The 27,232-nt window shown below is 42.8% G+C and overlaps 1 protein-coding gene and 1 long non-coding RNA gene across 7 annotated transcripts in view; one reads left to right on the top strand and one right to left on the bottom strand.

The window, feature by feature from the left end:
* Nucleotides 1-7,361: 7,361 nt before the first annotated feature.
* LOC124110055 (uncharacterized) lies at nt 7,362-27,073 on the top strand. 4 transcript variants are annotated; one of them, XR_006857164.2, is made up of 4 exons: nt 7,362-7,476; nt 7,575-7,703; nt 8,991-9,140; nt 22,550-27,073. It is a non-coding gene; the product is annotated as an uncharacterized LOC124110055 (long non-coding RNA). The 4 variants fall into 4 exon arrangements; XR_006857162.1 differs by lacking the exons at nt 7,362-7,476; nt 7,575-7,703 and adding exons at nt 7,710-7,906; nt 12,381-12,502; XR_006857163.1 differs by lacking the exons at nt 7,362-7,476; nt 7,575-7,703 and adding an exon at nt 7,710-7,916.
* Azin2 (antizyme inhibitor 2) overlaps nt 12,339-27,232 on the bottom strand; it is a 31,799-nt gene continuing 16,905 nt past the window's right edge. For all 3 annotated transcript variants that reach the window (XM_046469126.1, XM_046469125.1, XM_046469127.2), the window contains 2 exons: nt 15,935-16,146; nt 12,339-12,818 (listed from right to left, as the gene is read on the bottom strand). In XM_046469126.1, the coding sequence (XP_046325082.1) occupies nt 12,680-12,818; nt 15,935-16,146 (351 nt within the window). In that variant the 3' untranslated portion in view covers nt 12,339-12,679. The remainder of the gene's footprint in view (nt 12,819-15,934; nt 16,147-27,232) is intronic.

The raw sequence follows: 27,232 nt of genomic DNA on the forward strand, positions 1-27,232 counted from the left end.
AAGGTGGACTCAAACCCCAGGAGGGGGTGGAAGGGTGTAGACTTGAAGCCTGCCCGTTGGCCCGCCAGCTGGTGGATCCAGATCACCAACTGGTGAATAAAGTTCTGTCTCCAGCTTTAAGATCGGTGATTTATTGCCATCTCGCCTTAACAACACAGGGATCACAAGAACTTTCTTCAATGCTCTGCTGGATTGTCCTGAAATTCATAATATTTTCTGTAGTAGGGGGTCTGCTTTTTAGTTTTTGCACTGAGCCCCCTTAATTATGTAGCTTGTCCTGTTGGAGGGTCCCCTGCACACACCTCTCTCTGTGTGGGCCCTCCCCACCCCATACTAACAGTTAACAACCAGTCAATAAATATTTACTGACCTAAAAGAAAGAAAGAAATCTCCAGGAGCTACTTTTTAAACTCTTCCCCAGTGCCCTGCATGCTGGCCACTCTAGTGAATGCCATCCATCACCACCAACACCACATTACCAAACCCTGCACCATTCCCTTTTCTGCCTTCTCTTTAGTTACCACATTCAAATCCATTGCCAAATGTCTTCCATTCTTCTTCTAAATATATCTCAAATTCATCCCCCCTTCTTCACCCCACTACCATTGCCTAATTCATGTTCCTATCATCTCTCTCCTGGCCTACAAAAACGGTCTCTCCTAATCTTTCTGCTTTTTCACTTTGCTTCTAATCCCTCTGTTTTCATTATCATTGTATAACAAATTTCTCTAAAATTATGTAAAACTTAAAACCACAAACATATGTCATCTCACCATTTCTTCAGGTCAAGAATCTAGATGTAGCTTAGCTGGGTTTCTCTGGCTCAGGGCCTCTCACAGGGCTGAAGTCATTCCTAGACTTGCTCTGGGGGAGACCCATTACCAAATTATAACTCAGCAGCTGTTATAAGGCTTCAAGGCTGGCCACTGGTCAGAATCATCAATTTCTAGACACCTAAGCCTACCTACAGAACACCTCACAAGATAGTTGATGTCTTTTCTAACAGCAAGAAAGTAAGAGAAGGTGCCTACGACAGAAGTCAGTTTTTTATAATCTAATCTAAGAAACGACAACTCCTCACTTTTAATGCTGGGGACTGTAATCCCCAACCCTTTTTTATTTTTTAATTTTGAGGCAAGATTTTGCTAAAGTGTGGAGACTGACCTCAAACTTGCAACCTTCCCGCCTCAGCCTCCCAAGTAGCTGGGATTATATAGGTACTCACCACAGAGCTCCGATAACTCATCACTTCTAACATATTCTATTCATTAAAATTGGATGAATACACCCAGCTGATACTCATCACCAGGGTATAGATACTGGGGTGTGGGATCACCTGGAATATCTTAGAGACTAACTGCCACACCCTTTTATTGCCTCCTAGTGCATTGTTTAAAGTGCAAAGCTGGCCTCTTCTCCCCTCACCACTCAAAAATTCTGTTGATTTGTTGATACAGCACATAACCCTTCATAATATTCCCCCTATCTCCAGTCCATTCTCCTCTTCCATTCTGTACTCCAGTTCCCGGAAAGAACTCACACCACTAGTATCACACCACTAGTCCTTTTTTTAATTAAATTGTTTTATTTGTTATTTTTAGTTTTACATGACAGTAGAGTATATTTTGGCATATTATGCATACATGGAGTTTAACCATTCTTGTTGTTGTACATGATGTGGATATTCAATGTGATATATTCATATATATAAAAATAGGAAAGTTATGTCCAATTCATCCTGTCTTTCCTAAAGCCATCCTCTCTCCCTTCCCTTCATTCCCCTTTGTCTTATCCAATGAACTTCTATTCTTCCCTCCCCGGCACCTTATTGTGGGTTAGCATCTGTGTAACAGAAAGGACATTCAGCCTTTTTGGGGGGGCAGGGATTGGCTTATTTCACTTAGATAGTCTCCAGTTCCATCCATTTACTAGCAAATGCCATAATTTTATTCTTCTTTATGCTTGAGTAATATTACATTGTGTGAGGCTGGGGATGTGGTTCAAGCAGTAGTGTGCTCACCTGACATGGGCGGGGCGCTGGGTTCTATCCTCAGCACCACATAAAAATAAAATAAAGATGTTGTGTCCATTGAAAACTAAAAAATAAATATTAAAAATTCTCTCTCTTAAAAAAATATTACATTGTGTATATAAACCACATTTTCTTCATACATTTATCTGTTGAAGGGCACCTAGGTTGGTTACACAGTTTAGCTATTGTGAATTGAGGGGCTATAAACATTCATGTGGCCACACCACGAATGTATGCTTATTTTAAGTCCCTTAGGTATATATGAAGGAGTGGGATAATTGGGTCAAATGGTGGTTCTATTTCAAGTTTTGTGAGGAATCTCCATATTGCTTTCCAGAATTGTTGCACCAATTTTGCAGTCCCACCAGCAATGTATGGGTGAATCTTGCCCCCATAATCTCACCAACATTTATTATTACTTGTATTCTTGATAATTGCCATTCTGACTGGAGTGAGATGAAATCTCAGTGTAGTTTTAATTTGCATTTCTCTAAATGCTAGAGATGTTAAACATTTTTTCATAGATTTGTTGACCAATCATATTTCTTCTTCTGTGAAGTGTCTGTTCAGTTCCTTTGCCCATTTATTTATTGGTTACTTGGGGTTTGGGTGTTAAGTTTTTGAGTTCTTTATATATCCTGGAGGTTAATGCTCTATCAAAGGTGCAGGTGGCAAAGATTTTCTCCCATTTTGTAGGCTTTATGTTCATGTTCTTGATTGTTTCCTTTGCTGTGAGCAAGATTTTTGATACCATCCTATTTATTGATTCTTGATTTTCCTTCTTGCACTTCAGAAATCTTGTTGAGGAATTTAGTTCCTAAGCTGACATGATAGAGATCTGGGCCAACTTTTTCTTCTAGTAGGCATAAGGTCTCTCTAGTCTAATGCATAGGTCCTTGATCCACTTTGAGTTTTGTGCAGGATAAGTGATAAAGGTTTAATTTCATTTTGCTACATATGGATTTCCAGTTTTCCCAGCACCATTTGTTGAAGAGGATATCTTTTCTCCAATGTATGTTTATGGTGCCTTTGTCTAGTATTAATTAACAGCATTTATGTGGGTTTGTCTCTGTGTCTTCTATTCTATACCATGGTCTACATGTCTGTTTTGGTGCCAACACCATGCCATTTTTGTTATTAAAGCTCTGTATTATAACAATTTCTGGTATTGTGATGTCTCCTGCTTCATTTTTCTTGCTGAGGATTGATTTGGCTATTTGGGGCCTCATATTTTTCCAAATGAATTCCATGACTGAATTTTCTATTTCTAGGAAGAATGTCATTGGAATTTTTTAAAATATTTATTTTTTAGTTGTAGTTGGACACAATACCTGTATTTACTTATTTTTATATGGTCTGAGGATTGAACCCAGGGCCTTGTATGTGCTAGGCAAGTGCTCTACCACTGAGCCACAACCCCAGCCCTCATTGGAATTTTAATAGGAATTACATCAAACCTGTATAGTGCTTTTGGTAGTATGACCATTTTGACAATATTTATTCTGCCTATCCAAGAACATGTGAGATCTTTCCATTTTCTAAGGTAGTCTTCAATTTCTTTCTTTGATGTTTCTTTCTTAGGTCATATTTCTTTAGAAATATTTTTTTCGAGGCTATTGTGAATGACATAGTTTTCCTAATTTCTCTTTCAGTTGATTCAAGAATGATGCATAAAAATGCAATTGATTTATGGGTATTAATTTTATACCCTGCTACTTTTCTGAATTCATTTATGTGTTTTAGAAATTTTCTGGTGGAGTTTTTTGGGTCTTCTAAATGTAGAATCATGTCATCAGCAAATAGGGATAATTTGAGTTCTAATTACTCTGGCAGTTTCAAGGGTGATTTTGAATAGAAGTGGTGAAAGAGGGCATCCTTATCTTGTTAGTTTTTAGAGGAAATGCTTTCAATTTTTTTTCCATTTAGAATGATGTTGGCCTTGGGTTTAACATATGTAGTTTTTACAATGTTGAGGTATGTTCCTACTATCTCTAGTTTTTCTAGTGTTTGAACATGAATGGATGCTGTATTTTGTCAAATACTTCTTCTGCGTCTATTGAGATAATCATGTGATTCTTGTATTTAAGTCTATTTATGTGATGAATTACATTTATTGGTATTGAACCAACCTTGCATCCCTGGGATGAACCCCACTTGATCATAGTATACTATCTTTCAAATATGTTTTTATATGAGACTTGCCAGTATTTTATTGATTTTTGCATCTATGTTCATCAGGGATATTGGTCTCAAGTTTTCTTTCCTTGATGTATCTTTGTTGGTTTAGTGGTTTGAGTTTTATCTTTTTTGGTATCAGGGTGATACTAGCTTCATAGAATGTGTGTTGAAGGCTTCCTTTCTGTTTCACGGAATAATTTGAAGAGGTTTGTTGTTAGTATACATAAGGTAGAACTTGAAGGTCTGGAAGAACTTAGTTTAGAATCCTTCTGGTCCTGGGCTTTTCCTTGGTAGGCTTTTGATGGTGTCTTCAATTGCTCTGCTTGAAATTGATCATTTAAATTTTCTCTTTTTTTTAGTTGTAGGTAAACAGAATGCTTTTATTTTATTTATTTTTATGTGGTGCTGAGGATCAAACCCAGTCCAATCGTTTACATTTTCTTGTGCTCCTGATTCAATTTGGGTAGGTCATATGTCTCTAGAAATTTGTTGATATCTTCAAGATTTTCTATTAGAGTATAAATTTTCAAAATAGTTTGATTATGGTCTGTATTTCAGTAGTGTCTATCATATTTCCTTTTTCATCATGAATTTTAGTGGTTTGAGTTTTATCTTCATTAGCTTGGCTAAGCGTTTATCAACTTTATTTTTTCAAAGAATCAATTTTTTTCTTTCATCGTTTTCTTTTGTTTCATTTTCATTGATTTCAGCTCTGATTTTAATTATTTCCTGTCTTCTACTGCTTTGGTGTTGCTTTGTTCTTCTTTTACTAGGACTTTGAGATGTCATCTTAGATTATTTATTTGGTGACTTTCTAACTTTTAATGAATAAGCTCAATGAACTTGCCTTTCAGAACTGCCTTCTTAGTGTCCCTTTGATATGTTGTACTGCTATTCTCATCTAAGTATTTTTTCACTTCATCCCTGATATCTTCTGCTATCCACTGGTCATTCAATAGCATTTTATTTCATCTCCAGGAATTACAGTAGCTTGTATTTTTTATTGTTGATTTCTAATTTCATTCCATTATGATCTGATAGAATGCAAGGCATTTTATCTCTATTTTTTGTATTTGCTAAGAGTTGCTTTGTGGTCTAAGATATGGTCTAATTTAGAGAAGGCTCCATATGCTGCTGAGAAAAAAGCAAATTCAGTTATTGGTGAATGAAATATTCTATATGTTAAGTCAAAATAATTATTTGTATTTTTTTAGTTCTATAGCTTTTTAATTAGTTTTTATTTGGAGAATCTATCCAGTGGTGGAAGAAGTGTATTAAAGTCTTGCAGTAGTATTGTGTATGGTCTATTTGATTCTTAAAATTGAGACTCAATTGTGATGTATGTAAATGCTTCATTGTTTGGGGCACAAATATTTACAATTGTTACATCTTGTTGATGTATGATTCCCATAAGCAGTATGAAGTGTCCTTCTTTGTCCCTTCTGATTAACTTTGGCTTGAAGTCCACTTTATCTGATAGGAGGATAGAAACCCCTGCTTATTTATAGGACCCATGTGAGTGATGTTTTTTCCCATTCTTTTACCATCAGTCTGAGGGTGTCTTTGCCTATGAGGTGAATTTCTAGGAGACAGCATATTGTTGGGTCTTACTTTTTAATCCAGTTTGCCAGTATGTCTGTCTGTCTCTCCCTTTTGTTGGGGGGTGGGGCAGGCAGTGGGGTACCAGGGATTGAACTCAGGAGCATTCAACTACTGAGCCACATACCCAGCCCTATTTTGTATTTTATTTAGAGACATGGTTTCACTGAGTTGCTTAGTGCCTTACTGTTGCTGAGGCTGGCTTTGAACTCATAATCCTCCTATCTCAGCCTCAGGAGCCACTGGGATTACAGGTGAGCGCCATGGCACCTGGCAGTCTGTGTCTCTTGATTGATGAGTTTAGGCCATTTATATTCAATGTTATTATTGAGAAATGATTTTTATTTCCTGTCAGTTTGATTTATTTGATTTTTAATTTGAATTAGTTTCTCCTTTGATTGGCTATTCTTCTAGTATAGTTCCTCCCTTTGCTTTCTTTTTGTTTTCGCTTCTTCTTCATGAAATATTCCACCACTATTCCTTTGTACACACTATTCCCCTGGTCTGAAAGGCTCCTCTCAGCTTTTCTATCTGGTCAACTCCTACTCATCCACCAAGACCCACTGTTTCTGCTAAGTCTGCCCTAAACTGAGCTGACAAGCTCCCTGATCAAATCTCATTTGGCACCCTGTGTCTTCCTCTAACATAACACTTATGCTATTATCTCATTTGCACATCTCATAGAGCTCAAATTTAACATGTCCCAAAGTTTATTTCTACTGATTTTTCTATGAATGGGCTTTAGCAGGAAATGAACCTTGAGAGTCATCCATTCTTCCTCCTGAAATCTTGCCCTTGGTCTGGGGCACATGCTATTGAAACTCACCAACTCCATCCGAGTTATTAAAATGCCCAGAGAGCAACCATTTGGTGTTAAAGTGCTATTAAATAAAATGTATATGCTGCTATAAAGGAAACTGTGATCATCACACGCTTCTTCCAAGGACAGGAAGAGGGCTGGAAGGGAATAGTGACTGCAAAGTCGCTTCCCAACCTGTTCCACTGGTTACTATCGGCAAATTACTACACATCTAAGCCTCAATTTCCTGACTGGCAATTTAGGTGGTTACCTACCGATGATCACCATGAGCCAGGTCCCGTTCTTGGTGTTTTCAATATGTTAATGTATTCAACCTTTACATTATGGTGTAAGGCTGATACTGTTATCCATTTTACACTCGGAAACTGTGGCACAGTTAAGAACTGGCATAACTAGGATTTCACCACCGGCACTTAGAAGTCAAAAGTTCCTGTCATAAAATCCACTCCGCGATGGGCTGGGAAATAATGCGAGTCCAGGACGAGGACCGGGCATGGCAGACAGGCATTCTTGATTGTCTTAAAATGCTGAACATCTCAGCCTGAAATCAAGAAATACGACAAAGCCCCGGGTTTTCCGCGTGGACTCAGCAAGTGTCTTCCCTCCAGCATGAAAGGGGAGGAGATGAGGCCACCAGAGCCGAGCCCCCTTACTCCGCACCGCTTCCGGGTGCCCTTCCTCTAGGAGACCACTACTCCACGTAGAAGCGGAAGTAGCCGGTGGGCCGGAGCTCACTTCCGGAACTATTCCCGGCCTTTCAAACCCGGCAGAAACCAGGGCACCCTTTCCCACGCCTCCCCAGACCCGGGTTGACCTGTTTCCCGTGGGAGCCCCTCCATGAGTGAAGGTTCGGTTTTCCATTGGTGGAGTTTGCGAATCGGAGCTGCGTTTCCTCCATCTTTCAACCAATAGCTTCCGCTGGTTTTTTTTTTTTTCCCCTTTCAGTATGGTAAAGTCGGTCCCTCCTCCCGGCCGATAGAGGGCGCAAGAGTGCGTCGCGCGAAGACTGGGAAACTGTTGGGTACGGAAGTGATGTCATGCACCGGAAACAAACAAGTTTGAAGGACTGGGCTGGTGAGTTCCGGTGTCTAGGAGTCTTATAATCACGGTTCCGCTAGGCTGTGGTGAAGAGATTCGTTTCTTCCTGACAGCCTTAATGTTCAGATGAGAAAGATGAGGGTCCTAGAGGAAGAGGTTTCTCATATTCACTCAGCAAGAAACTCCCGAGACCAGCGCGCTTTCCACATGACTCCTCTGAGCGTAGGACTATCCTTGAGGTGGGCGTGGGTAGGTTTCCCCTTGAGGAGTTCCCGAGGCTGATCTCGCAGACATGTCCCCATTCCACAAATGGAAGAAAGGAAAGCTCGAGAGGGACGTCCGGCATAAGGAACTTTCCAGGGCAAGGTTACCAGATTTAGCAAATAAAATGCAGGACTCCCGGTTAAAGTTGAATTTCAAATAAACGACGAGTAATGCCTTATCATAAGAATACCTCAAGTATCTGAATTCAAATTTAGCTGTGTGTTCAGAATTTTATCGGGTGGTCCTACCCAGGGTCACCTAGGGTAGCCATTGAGGTATCCTGTATGCCTATGTATGTCCCTCGGCTTAGGTCTCACCAAGTGTGGAGCTGGGTTCTTCCCAAGAATTACCCTGAGGTTATTTTCAGCTCCCCTCACCCCCCAGCTCCTTCCAATGGTCACTGCACGTTCTAGGGCCACTCAGGAGCTAAGCAGAAGGGGCAAGATGCCCCTCCTTGGAATTCAGGGGTATCCTCCATCCTCTGAGCTAGTTTAAAAGACTAGTCAAAAACACTAAGGAACTGATATGTGAGAAAGGGGCATGAGATGAAGTCAGTGATTTAGACAAGGGTCTCCGGCAATTCAGCTTTTATTGGCATCCCTGTGGGAATCAGCTGAAGGGTTTTCAGAAGAGGACTACCAAGATTGAATTTGTTTTTCACAAAGACCCTTGGACCACCAAGAGGTCAGAACAAATCATCTTATAGGGCTTTAGCTGCTCATCCCATAGATGCCAGAAAGGACTTAAAAGCAGCAAAGGGAGGATAAAACCCCCATGCTATTGCCTCTCCTGTGGTCACTTTACAACTGGAAGGGCTGGCATGGACAGGGTTTCCAGGAAGTGGGGTGGGGGAAATGGCTCCCATGGAGAGATTAACCTATTTCTGTGTCCCTCCTGAGCAGGGGCAGACAGAGATGACAACCTATCTCCCTCTGTTCCCATGGGCTAAGCCTGCCTTTCCCAGGGTGGGTGCAGGGTAAAGGAGGTATGTGCTAACACCAGTCCATCATTTCTTCTGTCCCTATACCTTTTGTTACTCTTTCATTTATCTTCCCAAAGGTCCTGTCATGCTTGTGTTTCAGAAGCATACAAGGCTTCCTACTTCAGAATTGGCTTTCTGTTTCAAGGCCCTCAATGAGTCTACTGCATTGAGCTCCTTAAAGACTGAGGGACTCAACTCTGCATCACAGTATCAACCACAAGGCCCCAGTAAGTACTCAATAAATGCCCAAGAAATTACCTTCCAATGCCATTTATTGTGTACCTAAGGATATGGTAGGCCTTAGCATATCCATTTTCTTATTTAATCCTCACAATAACTCTGAGGTCAACATATTCAGCAGTCATGTTTTACAAATGAGTTAATAGATTCAGACAGGTCCTGTTATTGATTTGGCATATATTTCTGAGCATTTGCTCGGTTCTGAGTAATAAGGACAATGCAATGAAAAAATAAATTTGGTTCCTGCTGCTAAGGAGCTCACATCCTACAGGGGCTGATGATACCCACACAAACATGCTGTGAAGTATGTCAAGTGGTGATAAATGCTGCAAAGAAAAAGAAAACCAGTTAAGGGGAAAGAGACTGGGAAGTACTGTTTTCTAAAGGGTGATTCTGGAAGGCTTTATATAAAAGGAAACTTTTGAGCAGAACCTGAATGAAGCAAGCAGTTCCCACAGGGAGGATCATTGTAGAGAAAGGAGAGCGTAAATGCAGGCCCAGCAGTGGGATATTTGAGAAATGGGAGAGGAGACTGGTGTGATCAGGACCAGTGGGGCAGGGAGGAGTGGGAGTCAGAGGTCGTTGTTGAACTTTAAGTGTTATTGTGGGTGAAATGGAGTAACAGGATTTAGCTGCTGAGTGAGGATGGCCTGTGCAAGGGAGGAGGGGACTCACCTGAGAGGGAGAGGGTGGGGGTCTATCTGTAGCTGTTGGGTCTGTTGACCTCCCAGAGTGAGTGAACACACAGGAGCTTCAGAGGTGTGATGCAGGCAGGTGTAGGCAGTGTTGGGAGGAGGATGTCCCAAGGCAGATGGGTCTCAGGGCCTCTGCCAACAGACTGCTTAGCAGGGAGCTCCAAGGGGATAAATGCCTATGCAGCCAGGGCTCCGGGAGACCTCTGGTGAAATCTTCTGCGTGCACACATGCACGCGCGCGCGCACGCACACACACACACACACACACACAGGCCTGAAGCCTTTACCATTCTTCACATTTAATACTTTTTTCTTCTTTTTCTTCAGAAAAAGATAGAAATAAGGAAAAAAAATAACTGAAAAGAAATGATGGTTAGCAATTATTCTCAAGTAAACCTCATCAAGGTTGTGTCTGTCTCAGAAAGGTAAATCCCATGTTCTCACAGCAAAGAGAATATGAACTAAGAGAAAGGCTCCAGCCGAGATATGTGTTCAGGCTCCCTGCCAGCTGCTGTCAATTCAAGAGCCCCAGAGAGCCCGCCCCAGTGGACCTGGCTCTGGCGAGGTAATGCGTGATGCCTGGCCCTCAGCACTGCCAGCCACGTCTCCCAGAGCCTCTGCCACCTCTGGCAGCCGATGCCAGTTCCAGAAGAAAAACTTGCATTTGCCATCCCCTACCCCAAAAGAGAAGCAGGAGGGGATCCAGATCTGCCTAGACATCTGAAATAAAAGAAGTCTCAGAAATAGTCTCATAGATGGAGGGTCAATAGTTCCACAGTATATGTCTGTAAAGCGTGACTTTGAGTGACCTCCAAAGGGGCAAGGGAGTAACCACTTGAGATTGCCCTCTGAGTCTCTCCATCCAGAGTTCTCAGCCTATTCATTATCAAAGTGCAAAAAGTAGGGGCTGGGGATGTGGCTCAAGCGGTAGCGCGCTCGCCTGGCATGCGTGCGGCCCGGGTTCGATCCTCAGCACCACATACAAACAAAGATGTTGTGTCAGCCAAAAACTGAAAAAATAAATATTAAAAAAAAAAAAAAAAAGTGCAAAAAGTAGGCCTAGCCTAGAAAAAAGGAGATACCTGTGCTTCTGGCAAGCACATAGTTCATTCCAAACACGAGGCACATTGCCTCAGTGGATGACCTCACAGCCATGTGAAGGCCCCAAGATTGTCTAAGATACTAAGGCAGGATAGCAGCTTACCCCTAAAAGGAGCTCAAGTAAGGATATGAAAACCATCCTAGTGAAACATCCAGAACAGGCAAATCCATAGAGCTGGAAAGTGGATTAGAGTTGCCAAGGGGTGGAGGAAGGGAAGATGGGAGTGACTGCTGATGGGCATGGGGCTTTTATTGGGGGAGATGAGTATATTCTAGAGTTGATAGTGTGAGCATTGCAGAACTCTGTAAATGTACTGAACACTGTTCACCTGTACGCCTCAACAGGGTTTTAGCCAGGTGCAGTGGCACACACCTACAATCCCAGTGACTTGGGAGGCTGAGGTAGGAAAATCCTAAGTTCAAGGCCAGCCTTGGCAACTTAGTGAGGCCTGTCTCAAAATTTAAAAATAAATAAATAAAAAGGGCTAAGGATGTGACTCAGTGGTAGGGCATCCTTGGATTTAGTCCTCAGTACTATGAAAGAAAAAAGTGAATTTTATGGCATATAAATTATATCTCAATTTTTTAAAGAAGAGAAATCTTTAGGGTTCCCAATAGCAGCTGAGAGAAATCTAAATTTTGAACTCTTTTGCTAAGCAGCTCACATACCTCAGGGTCATAGCTTGGGACCCTGGCAGCATGAAGAACATTTGTCCTGGTAAAAAACTGCCAGTCTGAGGAGCTGTCAGGGATGTTGGCATTGGACACAGCAGGACTCTGTAGCCAGCCTTGTCGTAACAGTACTACCTGAATGAGCAAAGCCAACCACACAGCAACCTCACTCTCTCACAGGTTGGGGCAGTGAGAGCAACACAAACATGTTGTAGACCTCTTGAGGGGGAAATGTGGGGCCAGGAATGTAGCCTAGTGGCAAAATACTTGTCTAGAAAGTGGGAGACCCTGGGTTCAACTCCTGGAACTTCAAAAGCAATAACCTCCTGGACACTCTTCCCTTTACCCTTTATCTTTCCTATGAGTTTCCAATGCTGTATCAAATACTCAGTTGTCGCTTCTCTGGGCCAGGCCTTAGACTAGTTGTCAGGTTCACACAGAGGCCACTGGCCAGTCATGAACTCATGAAGGAAGGCAATTCTGACCATGCACCTCAAACCTCACAGCACACCCTTCCTCATGGCACCAAGTGTGGCAGCCTCAGAGAACACAGATGAGTTAGAGAGAGTGGATGCCAATGGGTGATGTCCACATTTCAGCCAGGGCTCAAGAGTGTGGTCAGGACTGAAGTGGACATGGGCTCATCAGGGCAGGGAGGTCTCTCCCCAGGCCCAGCCCAGTCTTCTTTCTGAATTGAACTGCTAGGCTACACTGGAGTATTAAAAAACCTAAATATTTATTTGCTTCATATTTACAAAGGGGGAAGGATACCGAGGGAGACCCCAAGAACACCCCACGCCTGGCTGACCAGGCCGCTTGCGCTGCAGAGGAGGCGGACACAGCTGGAAGGGACAGGATTTATGTTGCATACTTGAACTACAGTGAGTGTAAGACTGGTCCTATTTACAGGGCAGAAACACTACAGGTAGAGTGTGGGGGCAGCAGAGTGAGCACCAGAGTCCTGGCCAGAGGGTAGCCTGCTTGCTGCCTTCCCCACCTCTCCCAGAGGCATCTCTGTGGCCCCGCTGGGGTTCTCCGGAGGGGGGGACAGGGCCCGCTCACATGATGCTCGCTGGGGTGAAGACAGGGCCCACACACAAGGTGTCTGTGATCTCCCAGCCACAGGACAGAGGCTTGCACATGCCCTCAGCATCTTCGTCTTGTTCCGCAGGCAGCAGCTGTCTTCGCAGCGCTTCCCTGAGGGTGAGAGAGGGGTGCTGGAGGTAGCTAGCAGGTCCTGAAGCCTAGGGGCTCCTGATGGCCCCTGTATCAGATTCTCTGGCCCCTTAGGCATAGAGCTCTCACCTGAACCCTAAGCCGAGCCAAGGGCAGGGGCAAGGGCTCTTCTCCACTGCCGTCCCCACTGCCCAAGAAGAGAAAGAAACCCACAGGATGATCGTTGAGCACTTACTGTGTGTCAGACATGGCACCAGGCACTTTACTTTCATCTTCTAATTTCATCTCCAAACTGTGAACAGCCTTTACCATCCTATCTTACTGATGAGGAAACAGACTCTGAGGAGTGGCCTGCCCAAGACCACATCCCTTGTAGGTGGTAGGACTAGGTTGAACCCAGCTCTCACTCTAGAGCCCACAGTCTTCATACCGAGGCTTGGGTCTTAAAAATAACTCATTCCCTGCTCCCCTCACACAGTCCCACAAGCTATTTCTCCTCCTCTGCACCCACGTGACTAAAGTTCCATCACCTGAGCCACTGCTCTGGCTATAGCTGGGAATCTTGTCCCCACACAGTCAAGCTCCACGCAGCCCAGCTCCTGAACCACCCACTGGTCTCCATCCCACTGACAACACTAGGATCACGACAGTCTCCTAGGATCACGACAGGACCACACATCTCCCTGACGTGTTCACCTGCTCTCACCCACTCCAGACAGTTCAGCACTGGCCTAGGCCCATCTTTCTAAAAGTCAAACCCTCCTCTTGAGCCCCCGGTAACTTCCCTTCACTCTCAGGCCCTGGGTCAGCCCTGCCTGCCTCCCTCTCCATGCTTACAGCCCTGCTTTTCCACACCGCCAGAGGCCATCACATTAGCCACTTCTCAGGCTCTCACATGTCCCTTCCCAGGCCTGTGCCCATGCTTATCATCCTGCCTACATCATCAACCCTCCCCTGACCAATTCCTCCTTGGCCTACATGTCTTGGCTTCAGTGACAGAGCTTTAGAAGAGCAGGACACAGCAGAGTCCTACACACAGGATCTCTCTCCTTGATATCAATAAGGCTTCAATATCTGTGACCCTGACATTTCTCCATTTACAGCAGTACAAGGAAACGTCTTGTGTTACTCCCTGCTGGTGCCCCTGCAGCAAGCTAGCAAGTACTCATGGGCAGGAAGGTGTGGAGCTGTCTGGACACTGGTGGGGAAAGAGCACTGGGCTCAGTATCCATGGACCTGGAGGGGCCATGCCAACTTGTCCTTACTTGTTCTGGGTTCTGCTTCTCCACAAGACCCTCCCTCTTCTGTTCTTTCATACTTTTAGCACATTCCAGTCCCTTACCTGCAGGAAGAGCTCCCTCTGTGCTGAGTCATACAAGTCAATAGCAAATCAGGAGTTGGTGTCTCCAAAGCCCACTGATGCTGGTCCCTTTCTTGAGGAAGGCTCTGGGCTAAGTACCCTCTGACTGAGCCTCTGTCTCCTTATCTTTAAAAATGGGTTGGTCCAGTTTCTTAAAATCTCTCAATGGCTCCCTACTACCTTTAAGACCAAGTCCAGTCTAGACCTCCAAGGTCCTTTTATTTTTCACTTTTTTTTTTTTTTATTGTTTCAAGGTCCTTTTAGATCCAGTCTTCCCCACATGCCACTCCTTGCATGTGGAGAGCTACTTGCAATTTTGTGACCAAATAAGACCCTTTCAGGCCTCTTGGCCATCCCTTTGGCCTGTTTTGGCTTCCTGGACCTGGCTGACACCTCCTAAGAAGCTGTCCTAAGCACGCTCCTTCACTATCCCTCCCTCCTCAGTGGCCTTTTCACTCTGTGTCAGCATCTCTGTGTGTAGATCTGCACCCTGGCTTCTCCAGTGCTCCTGTACTCCCAGGACCTAGCACAGAGCAGGTGGTAAAGCAAAGCATTCTGCTGAGGCCACTCTTCTACAGGGGATTTCTTGGCATGTCCATTCAGTTCGTCAGCATTTTCTCTTCTTAGTAATGAGTTCAGCCAACTCTATGTGACCTCCTCCACCTGCAGCTGCTGATGACAGAGCCAGGGAGGGAATACTAAGTCTGTGGGGTGATTGTTCTTGAAGTTTGTCTTTAGACCTTGTCAGAATGCCCCAGGTGGCAAAATCACCACAAAAGCCTATCCTGTGCCCTCACAGCAAAAACAACAAAGGTTTGTAGAATGCATGAATGAAATACGACTGTCCTGATGCCATATTAGGTCTGGGGTTTGGTGGTTTCCTGGGGGCCTGGGAACATGGGCCACACTCATCTGAAAGCCCAGGGGAAAAAAGCCCCTCCCAACTGCCCTGCCCTCTGTAGCCTTTTCCTGCCCATGGGGGGGGGGGGGCTTCCCACTGCCCAGCTGTATGACATCAGGCAAGTGACTCTCCCAGTGATAACACTGATCCCCAGAGTTGTGAGTAAAAGGAAATTACAGTAGATGTCCAAGGAAAGCTGTGCCCTCAGGGCTCAGCAGGCCTGACTCTCCATGTCACACACCTCTTGCCTCGCTAGACCCCAGCACTACCTGAGGCAGCAGGCAGGGCTGGTGCTGTGCCTTTTTTCTAAATAAGACTGAGACTCAGCCCAGGTATGACAGTTGCCATCCAGCTGGTCACTTGTCTGCCTCTGCCTCCTTAAGGTAGCTGGGGGGTCTTTACAAAATGCAAATCATACCATGTCTACCCCTGCTTCAAACAGGTCCTCGCTTCCTGCTACTCTTAAGTCCTTTGCTCAACCTTCATTGCCTTCCCAGATCTAGCCCTGCCCCCCTCTCCAGTCACAACCAACCTCTATTAGTGCCTTGAGTGGTACCTTGGATGCACCACACTTGTACCACGTTCCCTTCCCAGGAACTCCTGCCCACCTCCTTCTGCCTCTTGCCCACTACCTCCCACCCAGCAGTGCCATCTTGCAGACGTGTCTATGCCCCTGCATCCTCTGGGGCTGTGAGCTCCTTGGGGAGCTCCTCTGTAGCCACAGCCACATGCCCAACACAGGCCTCATCTGAGTCAGCCACCAGCAGCCACTTGTCAAACTAGGTTACATGGGAGAGGGTCTCAGATCTCAGCTTCCCTTATTTCTTCAGCCCAGCTTGCCTCCCACCTCTCCTCTTCACAGCAGGGGCCCCTTACCAGGCTACCCGGGACATGGCGTAGGTGATGCGGCAGGCCTGAGTTCCTCCAAGGAGGGACCCTGTGCCCACTGTGTAGGCTCCCATGTTGTCGAAGACCAGCCAGTCCCCTACATGTAGTTGCGGCAGCCACAGGCCTTCAGCCACACAGTCTCGGACATCAGCTGGGCCCCACAGGCTGCTGCTGTACAAGGGCTGCTCCGTGGATGGTTTCTGCAGAAAAGAGAAAGAGCCCTATCAACTCTTCTGGCCATTCAACACCCTTAACACTTCCTCCCTCAAAAGACTTACATGGCTCCTGTAGTCAACAGGATGATGACTGGATAAGCCTCCTAGCCTGGCATTTAAGGCTCTAACCACTTCTCTGTATTGGTTGCCTCTTACACTGGAAGCTACAATACCTGGTCTCAAATCCAGGTTCCAATGCTTGCTAGCTGTGTGACTTTGGGCAAGGTACTTAATCTCTCTGTGCCTCAGTTTCCTTATTTGTAAAATGAGAATAATAAATAGTATCTACTTTATAGGCTACTCAAAGGATAAATTAATTAGCATATGTAAAGCATTTAAAACAGTGGTTTGTGCCTGACATAATGGTACACACCCATAACCCTAGCTACTCAGGAGGCTGAGGCAAGGGGATCACAAGTTCAAGACCAGAATTAGCAATTTAGCAAGACCCTGTCTCAAAATAAAAAGGGCTGGGGATATAGCTTAGTGATAAAGCACCCCTCAGTTCAGTCCTCAGTACCAAACAAATAACCCCCCCCCCAAAAAAAAAAAAAAAACCAGCAGCTGGCACATGGCAAAGGCCCAAGAAGTTAGTGTTGTTATTGCTGCTTTTATAGTCATTGTTGTTATCACATCTGTGCTTCAGTCTTCACTGTACACTTTCCAGACCTCAGCTGTGTCCATACCACCACAGCCCTCTCCCATCCTCAGTTCCAGCCTATCTGCTGCCACTTTCCAGACCTCAGCTGTGTCCATGCCACCACAGCCCTCTCCCATCCTCAGTTCCAGCCTATCTGCTGGTCCCACCCCCTGAAACTCCATCTTCTATAAAGGTTTCTTGGATCCCCTCATTTCATATCAGATCCAGTGACAGGAACCCAAAATACACAGGTGGGTTAGACCATCCTTCCTCAAGTCTGTAAGGAATGCAGGCCTCCCCCAGTCCATCACAGGGTAACCTCACAAAGGACTCCATCGGGCAAACACAATAACTTCCATTTCAGGGAACAGGCTAAGAAGTTAAAGATTTGCTCAAAGGCACAACTTCCAATGTCAATATATTTTAAATTTTTTCTTGAATGACTTCCAAATCCAGAAAAGGAAATTAACACAGACCATTTGCAGGCAACCAAGATATCAGGGCAGTTTGTCACAGTGTAGGTAGGGCTCCTGCCAGGCAGGTCCTACAGGAAGAGTCACAACCGATGGATGGACATATGCAGATCCTAACTGCCCCCCAAGACCCCTTGGTCCTTCTGCTGCTGCACTCCATGTTCTCCAGTTTCTCCTGTTGCTCTGGGCTTCCCTTCCCCTACCCACTGCCTCCAGTCATGTTCCTTGAGGTTCCAAATATGCCAAGTCCCATTTTCCTTTAGATTCTAGAAGAAACAGACTCCAAGGAAGCCTATCCTGAAATTCCATGCTCCCTAAGTTTTGCCTTCATAATGTTTGCCATGATTTGTAACTAAATATTTGTGAAGTGGCTGCTCAAGACTGGCTTCCTGGACAGGTGATAAATTCCTCAAGCCTGAGATAGTGTCAGATCTGTTCTTCCCGCCTCCTGTGTACCTTGCAATCTGGCATACAGTAGGTGCTTGTTGCAGTATTATTTGGGAATGAATGGATGGGTAACATACATATGAGTGATGAGAGTGGGGAAAAAAAAGAAGAAAAGGAACATGGATAGAAACCATCCACAGGTGATAGGAGGAAGCAGTGAGGACCGTCAGGTGGAGAAAACAGGAAAGGCATTTCGATGCCTTAGCCAGGGGCAGGAATGAGCAAAATTAAGAAAGAAAAGTCACAGTTTCCACAAGGAGAAATAATGTTTATGTATTTCACAAAAAGTTAATAAGCTGCTAGTCCTGTTTATAAAGAAAATATGTACAAATTATTAGAAGCAAGAATGAGAACTGTCCTATATTCATTAATTCATTCATTCAGCAAACATTGAACACCTGCTCTATGCCAGGTTCTGATCTAGGAGCTGAGGGGCAACACCAAAACAGATACATTCCTCTATTCATAAAGCTCATGTTCTAGGAAGAGGAAACAAACAGATCTTCATTTACCTTAAGTTCTTATTTACAAGCTTTTTGTTAATAACTAAAATTAGTATCGATTATTCTGAATGATTTCCCTTAGCCTAAATCATTAAAAAACATTTAAAGTTTGGCAGGGGATATGCTGTATAAAACTATCCACAAAAATCTGAGAAAATAGGTTTTAGGTTCTTCCATAATAAAGAGAAAAGGCACTCTTGGGTTGTAAGTTAGCGTTCTTTCACTTCTTATTAGTGAAGCCAAATAAAAAATAGATGGAAAGGGCTGGGGTTATAGCTCAGTGGTAAAGCACTTGCCTAGCATGTGTGAAGCACTGGGTTCAGTCCTCAGCACCACATATAAATTTAAAAAGTTATTGTGTCCATTTATAAATAAAAATATTTTTTTAAAAACAGATGGAAAAAATATTTTAAGGCTTTACAGGAAATAATGCAAATCTCCTGTTTAACTATTTAAATCCATTTTTTAAAAAAAGAACCTGCAAAATAAATAATCCAAAAGAATGTAGCAACAAGACTGTAAATCTCAGCCCTGTATACAAGTCTGATAACTTGAGTAGAAAAAGACAAGCCGCTGTAAAAATCTAAGATGCCAAATCTACTGGCCACTGGGCTTCTCTGAGAAAAGACAGGAAGTTCACTGTTTACAAAGCATGACAATCACAACTTTAAATCTCATCTGGAAGGCAGGTGGCACCATTGTGAGTCCCGGCTAATAGAAGAGAAAACTCAGAGGGAAGTGACCTGTCCCAGGTTCTGGAGGGAGTTAATTAGCAGAACTCTGAGCCATCTCAGATCCAGCTGCGTTCCCCAGAGGCCCACTATGGGAACAGTTCCATAGAAGAAACAAGGTCAAACACCACGAAAGGTATATGCCCTGGATGAAGCATGTACTTGTAAAACAAACAAACAAACAAAAACTTTAAATCAATAACTCCTGTATTATATAAAGTGTACAGAAATATTTTAAAAGAAAAAAATGAGATGAACAAAGGCAACACACAAGTGCCAGAACAAAACATGTATTTAAAATCTCTTTCACGAGCTTATAGGCAAAAATCTGATATGAAACCTTAACTAACCAAATCCAGGCTTATATACAAAGAATCATCTTCAGAAATCAGATGCTTTGCTCTCTGTGGAAGGTGAAGACAACATGGGCAAAGTCAACCACTGTCTTCATCATAATACAAAAAGTACAGATCTATAATGCAAAGATAATTTTTCCAAAACACGTCAAGATGGTATCCAGTAGCCTATTGCAACTTCTCTAAAACTACAACCAAAATCCCACAATGAAGAGAAACTATTGTAAATAGGGAGCCAACTCCAACTCCATGGAAATGCACTAAAATGGCCTCATTTCAAAACCAAAAGCAACCTTACTAAGCAAAGTTCAGTGCCCTCATTTTCCAACTAAAAAAGCAAGGCTCAGATTCAGTAACTGGCCTGAGCTTACTTATCTATGATATGGCAGACCAGGTCTCAATCTCATGTCTTCTGACTCCCAATCTGAAGCCTTTCATCATCCTTATTTTATACATCTTGAGAAACTCTGGCAATCACTATTAGCGGGGAAAGGTATGTAGAAAATAAAATATTATATTGCAAATAATATGTTCACTTGAGAAATCAAAGGGAATGGTAGTTCCTAGAGGGTATCAATGAGTCTTAACAAGTAAGCCAGTGTCTCAGCACAAAAACCACAAGGGAAGTTTGCACTCAATTTAAATTCTTGTATGTACCTGGGCCAAGAAAATAATAAGACCTCAATGGGGGAAAAAAAATACTTGAGCTCTACCTTTTCCTAGCTGGAAAAAAAAAAAATTAGTATAGCAAAAAAGAGAAATCTCGCCAGGCTAATGGCACACATCCATAATCCCAGCTACTCAGGATATGAAGGAGGAGGATCCCAAATTCAAGATCAGCCTGAGCCACTCAATGACACCCTGTCTCAAAATAAAAAATAAAAAGGAATGGGGATATAGATCAGTGGTAGAATGCCACTGGGTTCAGTTCCTAGTACTGAAAGGAAAAAATGAAAGAAATCTAATAAATAGGTTAAATAAACTACTACTAATTGAAATCCCCAAGATATTTTTCTTTACCTTAGAAACCATGTGATAAAAGAATAACTGAGACTATCAGAATACTAATAAAGCAATAACTGACTCAATTTTTGTTAGTTAATTCATAAAAAAATAATGTATCATGCGTAAAAAATAACTGAAAAATGAATACCTATATCCTTCCCACCCAGCTAAAGAAATACAAAATTTCCAGTATCTTTGAAACCCCCTTTGTGGCCCTCCCTAATGATATCCCCTTCTCTAATCTCTCTAGAGACAACCATTATCCTCAATTTTATGTTAATCATTTTCACGTTTCTTGATTTCTCAAGACTCTGTACCTAGCCCTAAACAATAGATTTAGTTGTGCATACTTTTGAATTTTATATAATTTAAATTATAGCTTGAAATCCCTGCAGCTTGCTTTTTTCTTGTTGGAACTTACATTACCACAATTCATCCAATTGATACATACAGCCATAGTTCACAAAACATTGCAAGAATTCACTGCATGGAATACACTGTAATTTATTTATCTGTTGCCCTGCCAACAAACTTAAGGTTGCTTCCACTGTTGTATAAAGATTGCTCTTGGGGCTGAGAGTGTGGCTTAGTTGTAGATTGCTGGCTGACCATGTACAAGGCCTTGGTTTTTGATTCTCAGCGATATAAAAAAAAAAATGGGATTGCTTCTGTGAATACTTTGATATAAGTCCTCAAACATGTATGCCAAGAGTTTCTTTACAAGATTCACCTGGGAACTTAGGGTATATGTTTGTTAGCTTTATCTGATGACAGTTTATTTCACAAAACAGTATACCAACTCCCACCTAGCAGTGTCTAAGAGATCCAGCTATGTCATACCCTCACCAATGCTTTACATTGCCATTCTCTTATTTCCTAATCAAATTGGTATAAAATGGAATCTCATTTAAATTGTAATTTTCCTGTCCTAGAGTACAAGTGAGCACCTTTCATTTTCTATTTGGTTTCCTCTCCTGTGAACTGTCTGGTAAAGTCTTTTGCCCGTATTTCTTTTGCACTGCAACTTAGCAAAACCCTGTCTCAAAGTAAAAATAAAAAGGACTGAGGAAGGCCTAGGGTTGTGGCTCAATGGCAGAGCACTTGCCTAACGTGTGAGGCACTGGGTTTGATCCTCAGCACTACATAAAAATAAATAAATAAAACAAGGGTATTGTGTTCATCTATAACTAAAAAAAAATCAGTAACTTATAAAAAACAAAGGTCCATCTACAACTAAAAAGATATTTTTTTTAAAAAAGGGGGGCGGGCTGAGGATTAGGCTTAGTGGTACCACTGGGTTCAGTCCCCATTGCCACCAAAAAAAAAATGAAAATAAAACAAATACTGAGATAAGCCATTTCAGATAAATTAGACAACAAGAAAAGGTCATATGCAATGCCTGTGAGCTTATTATGAAATGGGTACAATTAGTAACAGTAGATATTAGTCCAAAATGCTGAAAAAATAATGTGGCAATATGTATCAAGAGGCCTAACAATGCTCTCCTGTTTTTACCTGGTAATCTTATTTCAGACATTCTTCAAAAGAAAAGAGTTTATATCCTGCTATGTGCACATGTAACAACAAGTTCTACTACTATGAATGATTATAATGCACCAACAAAAAGAAATTTTCTTAATTTTTAAAGAAAATCATTTTCAAATGTGAATACACTTGTAGCACATAAAATGAGCCAGACATGCAGAGATTACCAAAGAGCAAAATTCATAGAAGCATGAATAACAAAAAATTAGCAATGCTTAAATGCCCAGTGATACAGCAATTTTATAGGGAGACAGTAATTTTATAGGAAAGTAGTTAAGAGCTTTTCTTTGGCACCAGACAGATAATCAGAGATGAGTCAGACATAAGCCCTATCCCCCAGAGTCTTGCAGTCTACAGTTAATAAGCATTACCGCTTATGAAGTATATGACTTTAAACAAGATACTTCACCTCTCTAAGCCTCAATTTTCTCATTGTAAAGTGGAATGACAATTCCTACTTTAAAGGATTATTGCAAAAATTAAGAGAGAAATGCTTAGTGCAGCTCTGCTGCCATAAGTGCACAGTGACTAGCCACACCAACATATACATGAACTATGCAACCGTGCAGGAGCACACATGGGGCAATGTACAATGAACAGAGTTCCATTAGAGGGATGCAGAGGGTTGATTAAGCCCCTTTAAATTTTAAGTTGCTTATATAATTTTTAAAAATATATTCAATTCTAGAAGTGGTGTTACGAGCCTGTTGTCCCAGTTATGGAAGCTGAGGTAGGAGGATGACTTGAGAACAAGAGTTTGAGGCCAACCTGGATAACACAGTATACCTCATCTCAAAGAAGGAAGAAAGAAAGAATGGAAGGGAAGAAGGAAGGTAAGTTGATGTAGCCAGGTGCAGCTGTACACACTTCTAGTCCCAGCTACTCAGGAGATGGAGGCAGGAGGACTGCTTGAGCCCATGAGTTCAAAACTAGCCTGGGCAATATGGAGAAAACCCATCTCAAAAAATAAAATTAATTCAATTCTAACATATACTAAGTACTTACTGTTTGCCAGGTTCTATACTGGGAAAACAAGTATGAATAGTTTCTTCCTTCAGGGGTCTCACAGTATAATGGATGATTCATTCAATCATAATTCATTCAATAAATGTTACGCACCTACTGTGTGCCAGGTGCTGAAAATTCAGAGGAAACAATTGAACAAGCTAACTATCTTCATAAAGCCTACCTGCTAGTGTAGAAAACAGACCAATGGTAAGTAAACAAAAACAAGATAATTATAGACATTATATGGAAAATAAACAGGGTGACCAAATTATCTGATGGTTGGAGGCCTGCTTTAGAAAGGTAATGAGGAAAAGACCTCCTGAAGAGGTGACATCTGAGATGAGACATAAAGGGAGAAAGTAAGACAGTCATCTCAGGAATAAGTAAACATCATTCTAAGCAGAACAAGTGTAAAAGCCCTGAGGTCAGAAAGAGCTCAGATGTTCCAGGTACAGAAAAGAGGTCAGTGGGGTGTATCAGGTGAGAGAGAGGGGAGAGGCATCTAGGATGGGCAGGAGCCTCACTAACTAGGGTGAACAGTCTGAATTTTATTTGGAGAGTAATGGGAAGCCATGGAAGGCTTTAAGCCAAGAAGGAACATGATCTTTGGATGTTTAAAAGATCATTTTGTCCTCATTGTGGAGAATGGTTGGTAAGATGGCAGGAAGAAGAGCCAAAAGAGCAATTAGTGGTTATCTGATGGTCCAGGCAGGTGGAGTTAGTGATTTGTATTTAGGGTGGTGTCAGAGATAAGAATGAAATGAACTCAAAATGTATTTTGAAACTAGACTGAAGAACTGCAAGTGGATTCCCTGTGGGAAGAGGGAAAGCAAGAAAAATGCCAACTTTTAAAATTTAAACAGTTAGCTAGTGGAAGTGCTGTTTACTCAGAGGAGTTTTGGTTTGGAAATCAAGAATTCAGTTCTGATCAGATTAGATCTGAGATGTGGGATATCAGGAGAAACGTCTTGTGGGTAGCTAGATGCTGCAGTCTGGCTGGGCACAAATAACCGAGCCGCCATGAAGCACTTGTAGGTTCAAAACAGCAACTCTTTATTGCCGAACTCCACCAGCACACTCCACGCACACTCCCCAAGAACTCTCCCTCCTCTCCCGGGCTCCGTGCACTCCCTTGGAACCTGGGAGAACTCCATGGGAACTCCCAAGTAGCAGGCCCCTGAGGCAGCAAGAGCTGCCCTATTGCCGGACAGTAAAGGTCTAATATACAATTGAATACACAGCTTAACATAACCATCATCATCTCAGTGGCGTCACCTCTCAACCACTCCCTTCTGGCAAAATGCCATGTGTCATCCTGACTTGGCCTTGGCCCTCAACAGCTAGTTAGTCAGGTCTGGAGCCCGGGGGTGTGATCCAGATTAGAGATATAAATTTAGGAGTGACAAGAGAAGGAATTATATTGAAAGCCTCCATCTGGACATGTTTGCCTAAGAAGTGCATGTAGACAAGGAAGAGGACCCAAGACTGAGGCCTGAGAGAGAATTGAGAGAGTAGGCTGTGGAAGAAGTAAGTACCAGAGAGACAAGAACAGGGCAGAGCCCAGGACTTTGCCACAGAAGCCCAGAGAGAGTCAGGTGTGAAGAGGAGGATGGTCTGCTGAGGACAGAAGGGCCACATGGAAGACCTAGCAATGCGGATGTGACTCTCAAAAGCGTCCTGTGTAGAGTGCTGAACAGACACTAGATGGAAGAAGTTTGGAGGGTGAGTGGAGAGGCAGCGAATGCAGGCCATGTGGGAGAGAAGATCGGACATGAAGGGCAGCAGCTACCTTACAGAGTCCCTGGAAGAAGGGAAACGTATGGCCAATAAATATACAAAGAGATGTCCAGCTTCCTTAGTGATTGGGGAAATGCAAATTAAGACACAATGTGATACTATTTTATAGAGTTCCATTGGGCAAACATTTGAAATCTGATGATAATAAGATACCAAGTGTTAAGGGAATGTGGATCCACCAGTCTTTCTTACACAGATAATGGGACTGTCCATTAATACAGCCACTTCGGAAAACAGTTTCACACTTATCTCATGAAATTAGCATTCACATACCTTATCCCCTGCCTTTTCATTCCTTGATAATGTGACACAGCTATGTGCAAGAATTCATAGCATTCACAGAGGCAAAAACCTAGGAAAAGTTCAAATGCCTCAAGAGAACAGATGAATAATCTGTGGCATTTCCACCATCAGTGAATGCTGTGTAGCAGAGAAATGGATGGACTCCAGATCTGTGCTCAGTGTTGATGACTCCTGAACTGTGATATGAAGGGAGAAAAGGCCCAGGAAGGTTGCATACATCATAATGCCATTTTTATAAAGTAAAAAACAAGTGTAATAAATTTTAAATACTTTTCAGGAATAGATTTGTATGTAATGAAACTATACTCAAGAAAGCAGGAGACTGGTAATGCATGAGTCAGATAGTGGTTACTTTGCATGGGAGGTAACAAAGGGATAAGGCCGTAAAATGATAAGGATGCTTATTACACTCAAGGAAACAAAGACAAGGCCTCCTATGAAGTATTTTTATTCAAAAAACTTGGAATCTATCTAACCATGAAATGTAAATAGTTACATTTTAATTAAAAAAAAAAAAAAACATGTTCAGCAGCACCAAAGGGAAATCCAGAAATCCACCAGTCAGGAAAATCCAGAATGCAGGATGCAGAACACTATAGGGCAAACAGCTTAGTTTCATCAACAAGTAAATTATGAAAAACATTTGAAATGTTAAAAGAGAGTGGGGAAACCAATAGGTTAAAAGAGATGTGGTGGGGCTGGGGGTGTAGCTCAGTGGTAGAGTGCTTGCCTAGCATGTATGAGGCCTTAGGCTCAATCCCCAGCACCAAAGAGAGAGAGAGAGAGAAACCAAATGTACTATGTGGAGTTTCTTTGGCTCCTGATTCTAGCAAGTCAGCTATTTAAAAAAAAAAAAAACACTTATAAGATATTTTGAAAACTGATGAAGGACACTATTAAATTGTTAATTTTTTAATTTGATGATGGAACTGTAATTTTTCTCAAAGTCTAACTCTTAGAGATGTAACTACATTTTTTAAAAAAAATCTAGTAATATTTGTCCTATACTTTCCTCATGACATTGTAATTTGTGTGCTAATCTCTCTCTCTCTCTCTGACATACACACACATACACACACACACACACACGCACACACAATTCCTATCCAACAGGACTGTATTTCCAAGACACAAAAGATTCTTACCTACTATCATCTGCCGACCTCAGCACAATACTTTGTTGAATTAAAAAAAGAGGAAATGTAAACATCAGAGGGCTAAGCAGAAGTAAATCCTTTTTCCCTACAACTTTTTATACCTGAAGTCTAAAACCAAAGTCCCTGGAAAGGAAGAGTAGGGACACAAAGCTGTCTTAACAACTCATGAGAAGTGCATTTCTTGGAGAACAAGGTGGAGACAACCCTGGCTGGGCTGAGTCCCCCTGATACCCTCCCCACACGGCTGGATCTAAATTACATATAGCAAGGTCTCCAGCACCAGACTGGGCCATGCCCTGGGCTCTCTTCTCACAGGGCCACCCTGGGTAAATGGTTGAAGGAGGAAACTGAGGCATCCTCCACAGAGGGAAAGAGTAGGTCACATCCTGGTGGCCAAGTCAGAAATGCCAATTAAGGATCTGTCAAAGCAGAGACCCTGGCACATCTACAAGTCAGTGGGCAGGGACCACAGTCCTGTTATTCTGAGGAGCCAATGAAGGGACTGGAGAGTGGGTCAGCGATGAAATGCAACTGGAAAAGGGGGACTGGAAGAAGAGGGCCCTGCCTGACTGCCATTTGGGCTTGGCTGGCCAAGGTTCAGCCTGGTCCCTTCTCCATGCAGAAGGATGTGGGCTACCACAGAAATGCAGGCAATGCTAATGTGAGTAGAAAATTGAATTCCTCAGCACAGTAGGGGGGCTGACTCAGCTGAGCAGACATAGCCATATATAACTACAAAATGAGAACACCCTAAGCCCCACACAGAGCAGGGGCCCCTGGGAGATGGAGGGGGTTCCCTCTGCCTGCAGTGGCATAAGGGTAGGAAGAGCTCCCAGTAGGATCTTTCAAGACTGATCTGAACAGAAGAGGAACCACATGCATAAAGTCCCAGAGACACGAAAATACAATGATGTGTCTGATACCCAATAAAGCTGCTGGAGCCTGAAGTGTTTTCTATTCTTGTTCCCCTGTTGATATAAAAAACTCATTACCGATGAACTGTTTCTTTTTACTTCTAAGAGTTTACCCGAGAGCAATAAACAGGGGTGTGTGCCAAGATACATTCACAATGCTCAAAACAAGAAGCCATTTAACCCCCAGTACAA

The sequence above is a fragment of the Marmota monax genome, unplaced genomic scaffold (genome assembly GCF_021218885.2).
Source record: "Marmota monax isolate L192 unplaced genomic scaffold, Marmota_monax_Labrador192_F-V1.1 WCK01_AAM20220418_F8-fsc00008, whole genome shotgun sequence".
NCBI classification, from domain to species: domain Eukaryota; kingdom Metazoa; phylum Chordata; class Mammalia; order Rodentia; family Sciuridae; genus Marmota; species Marmota monax.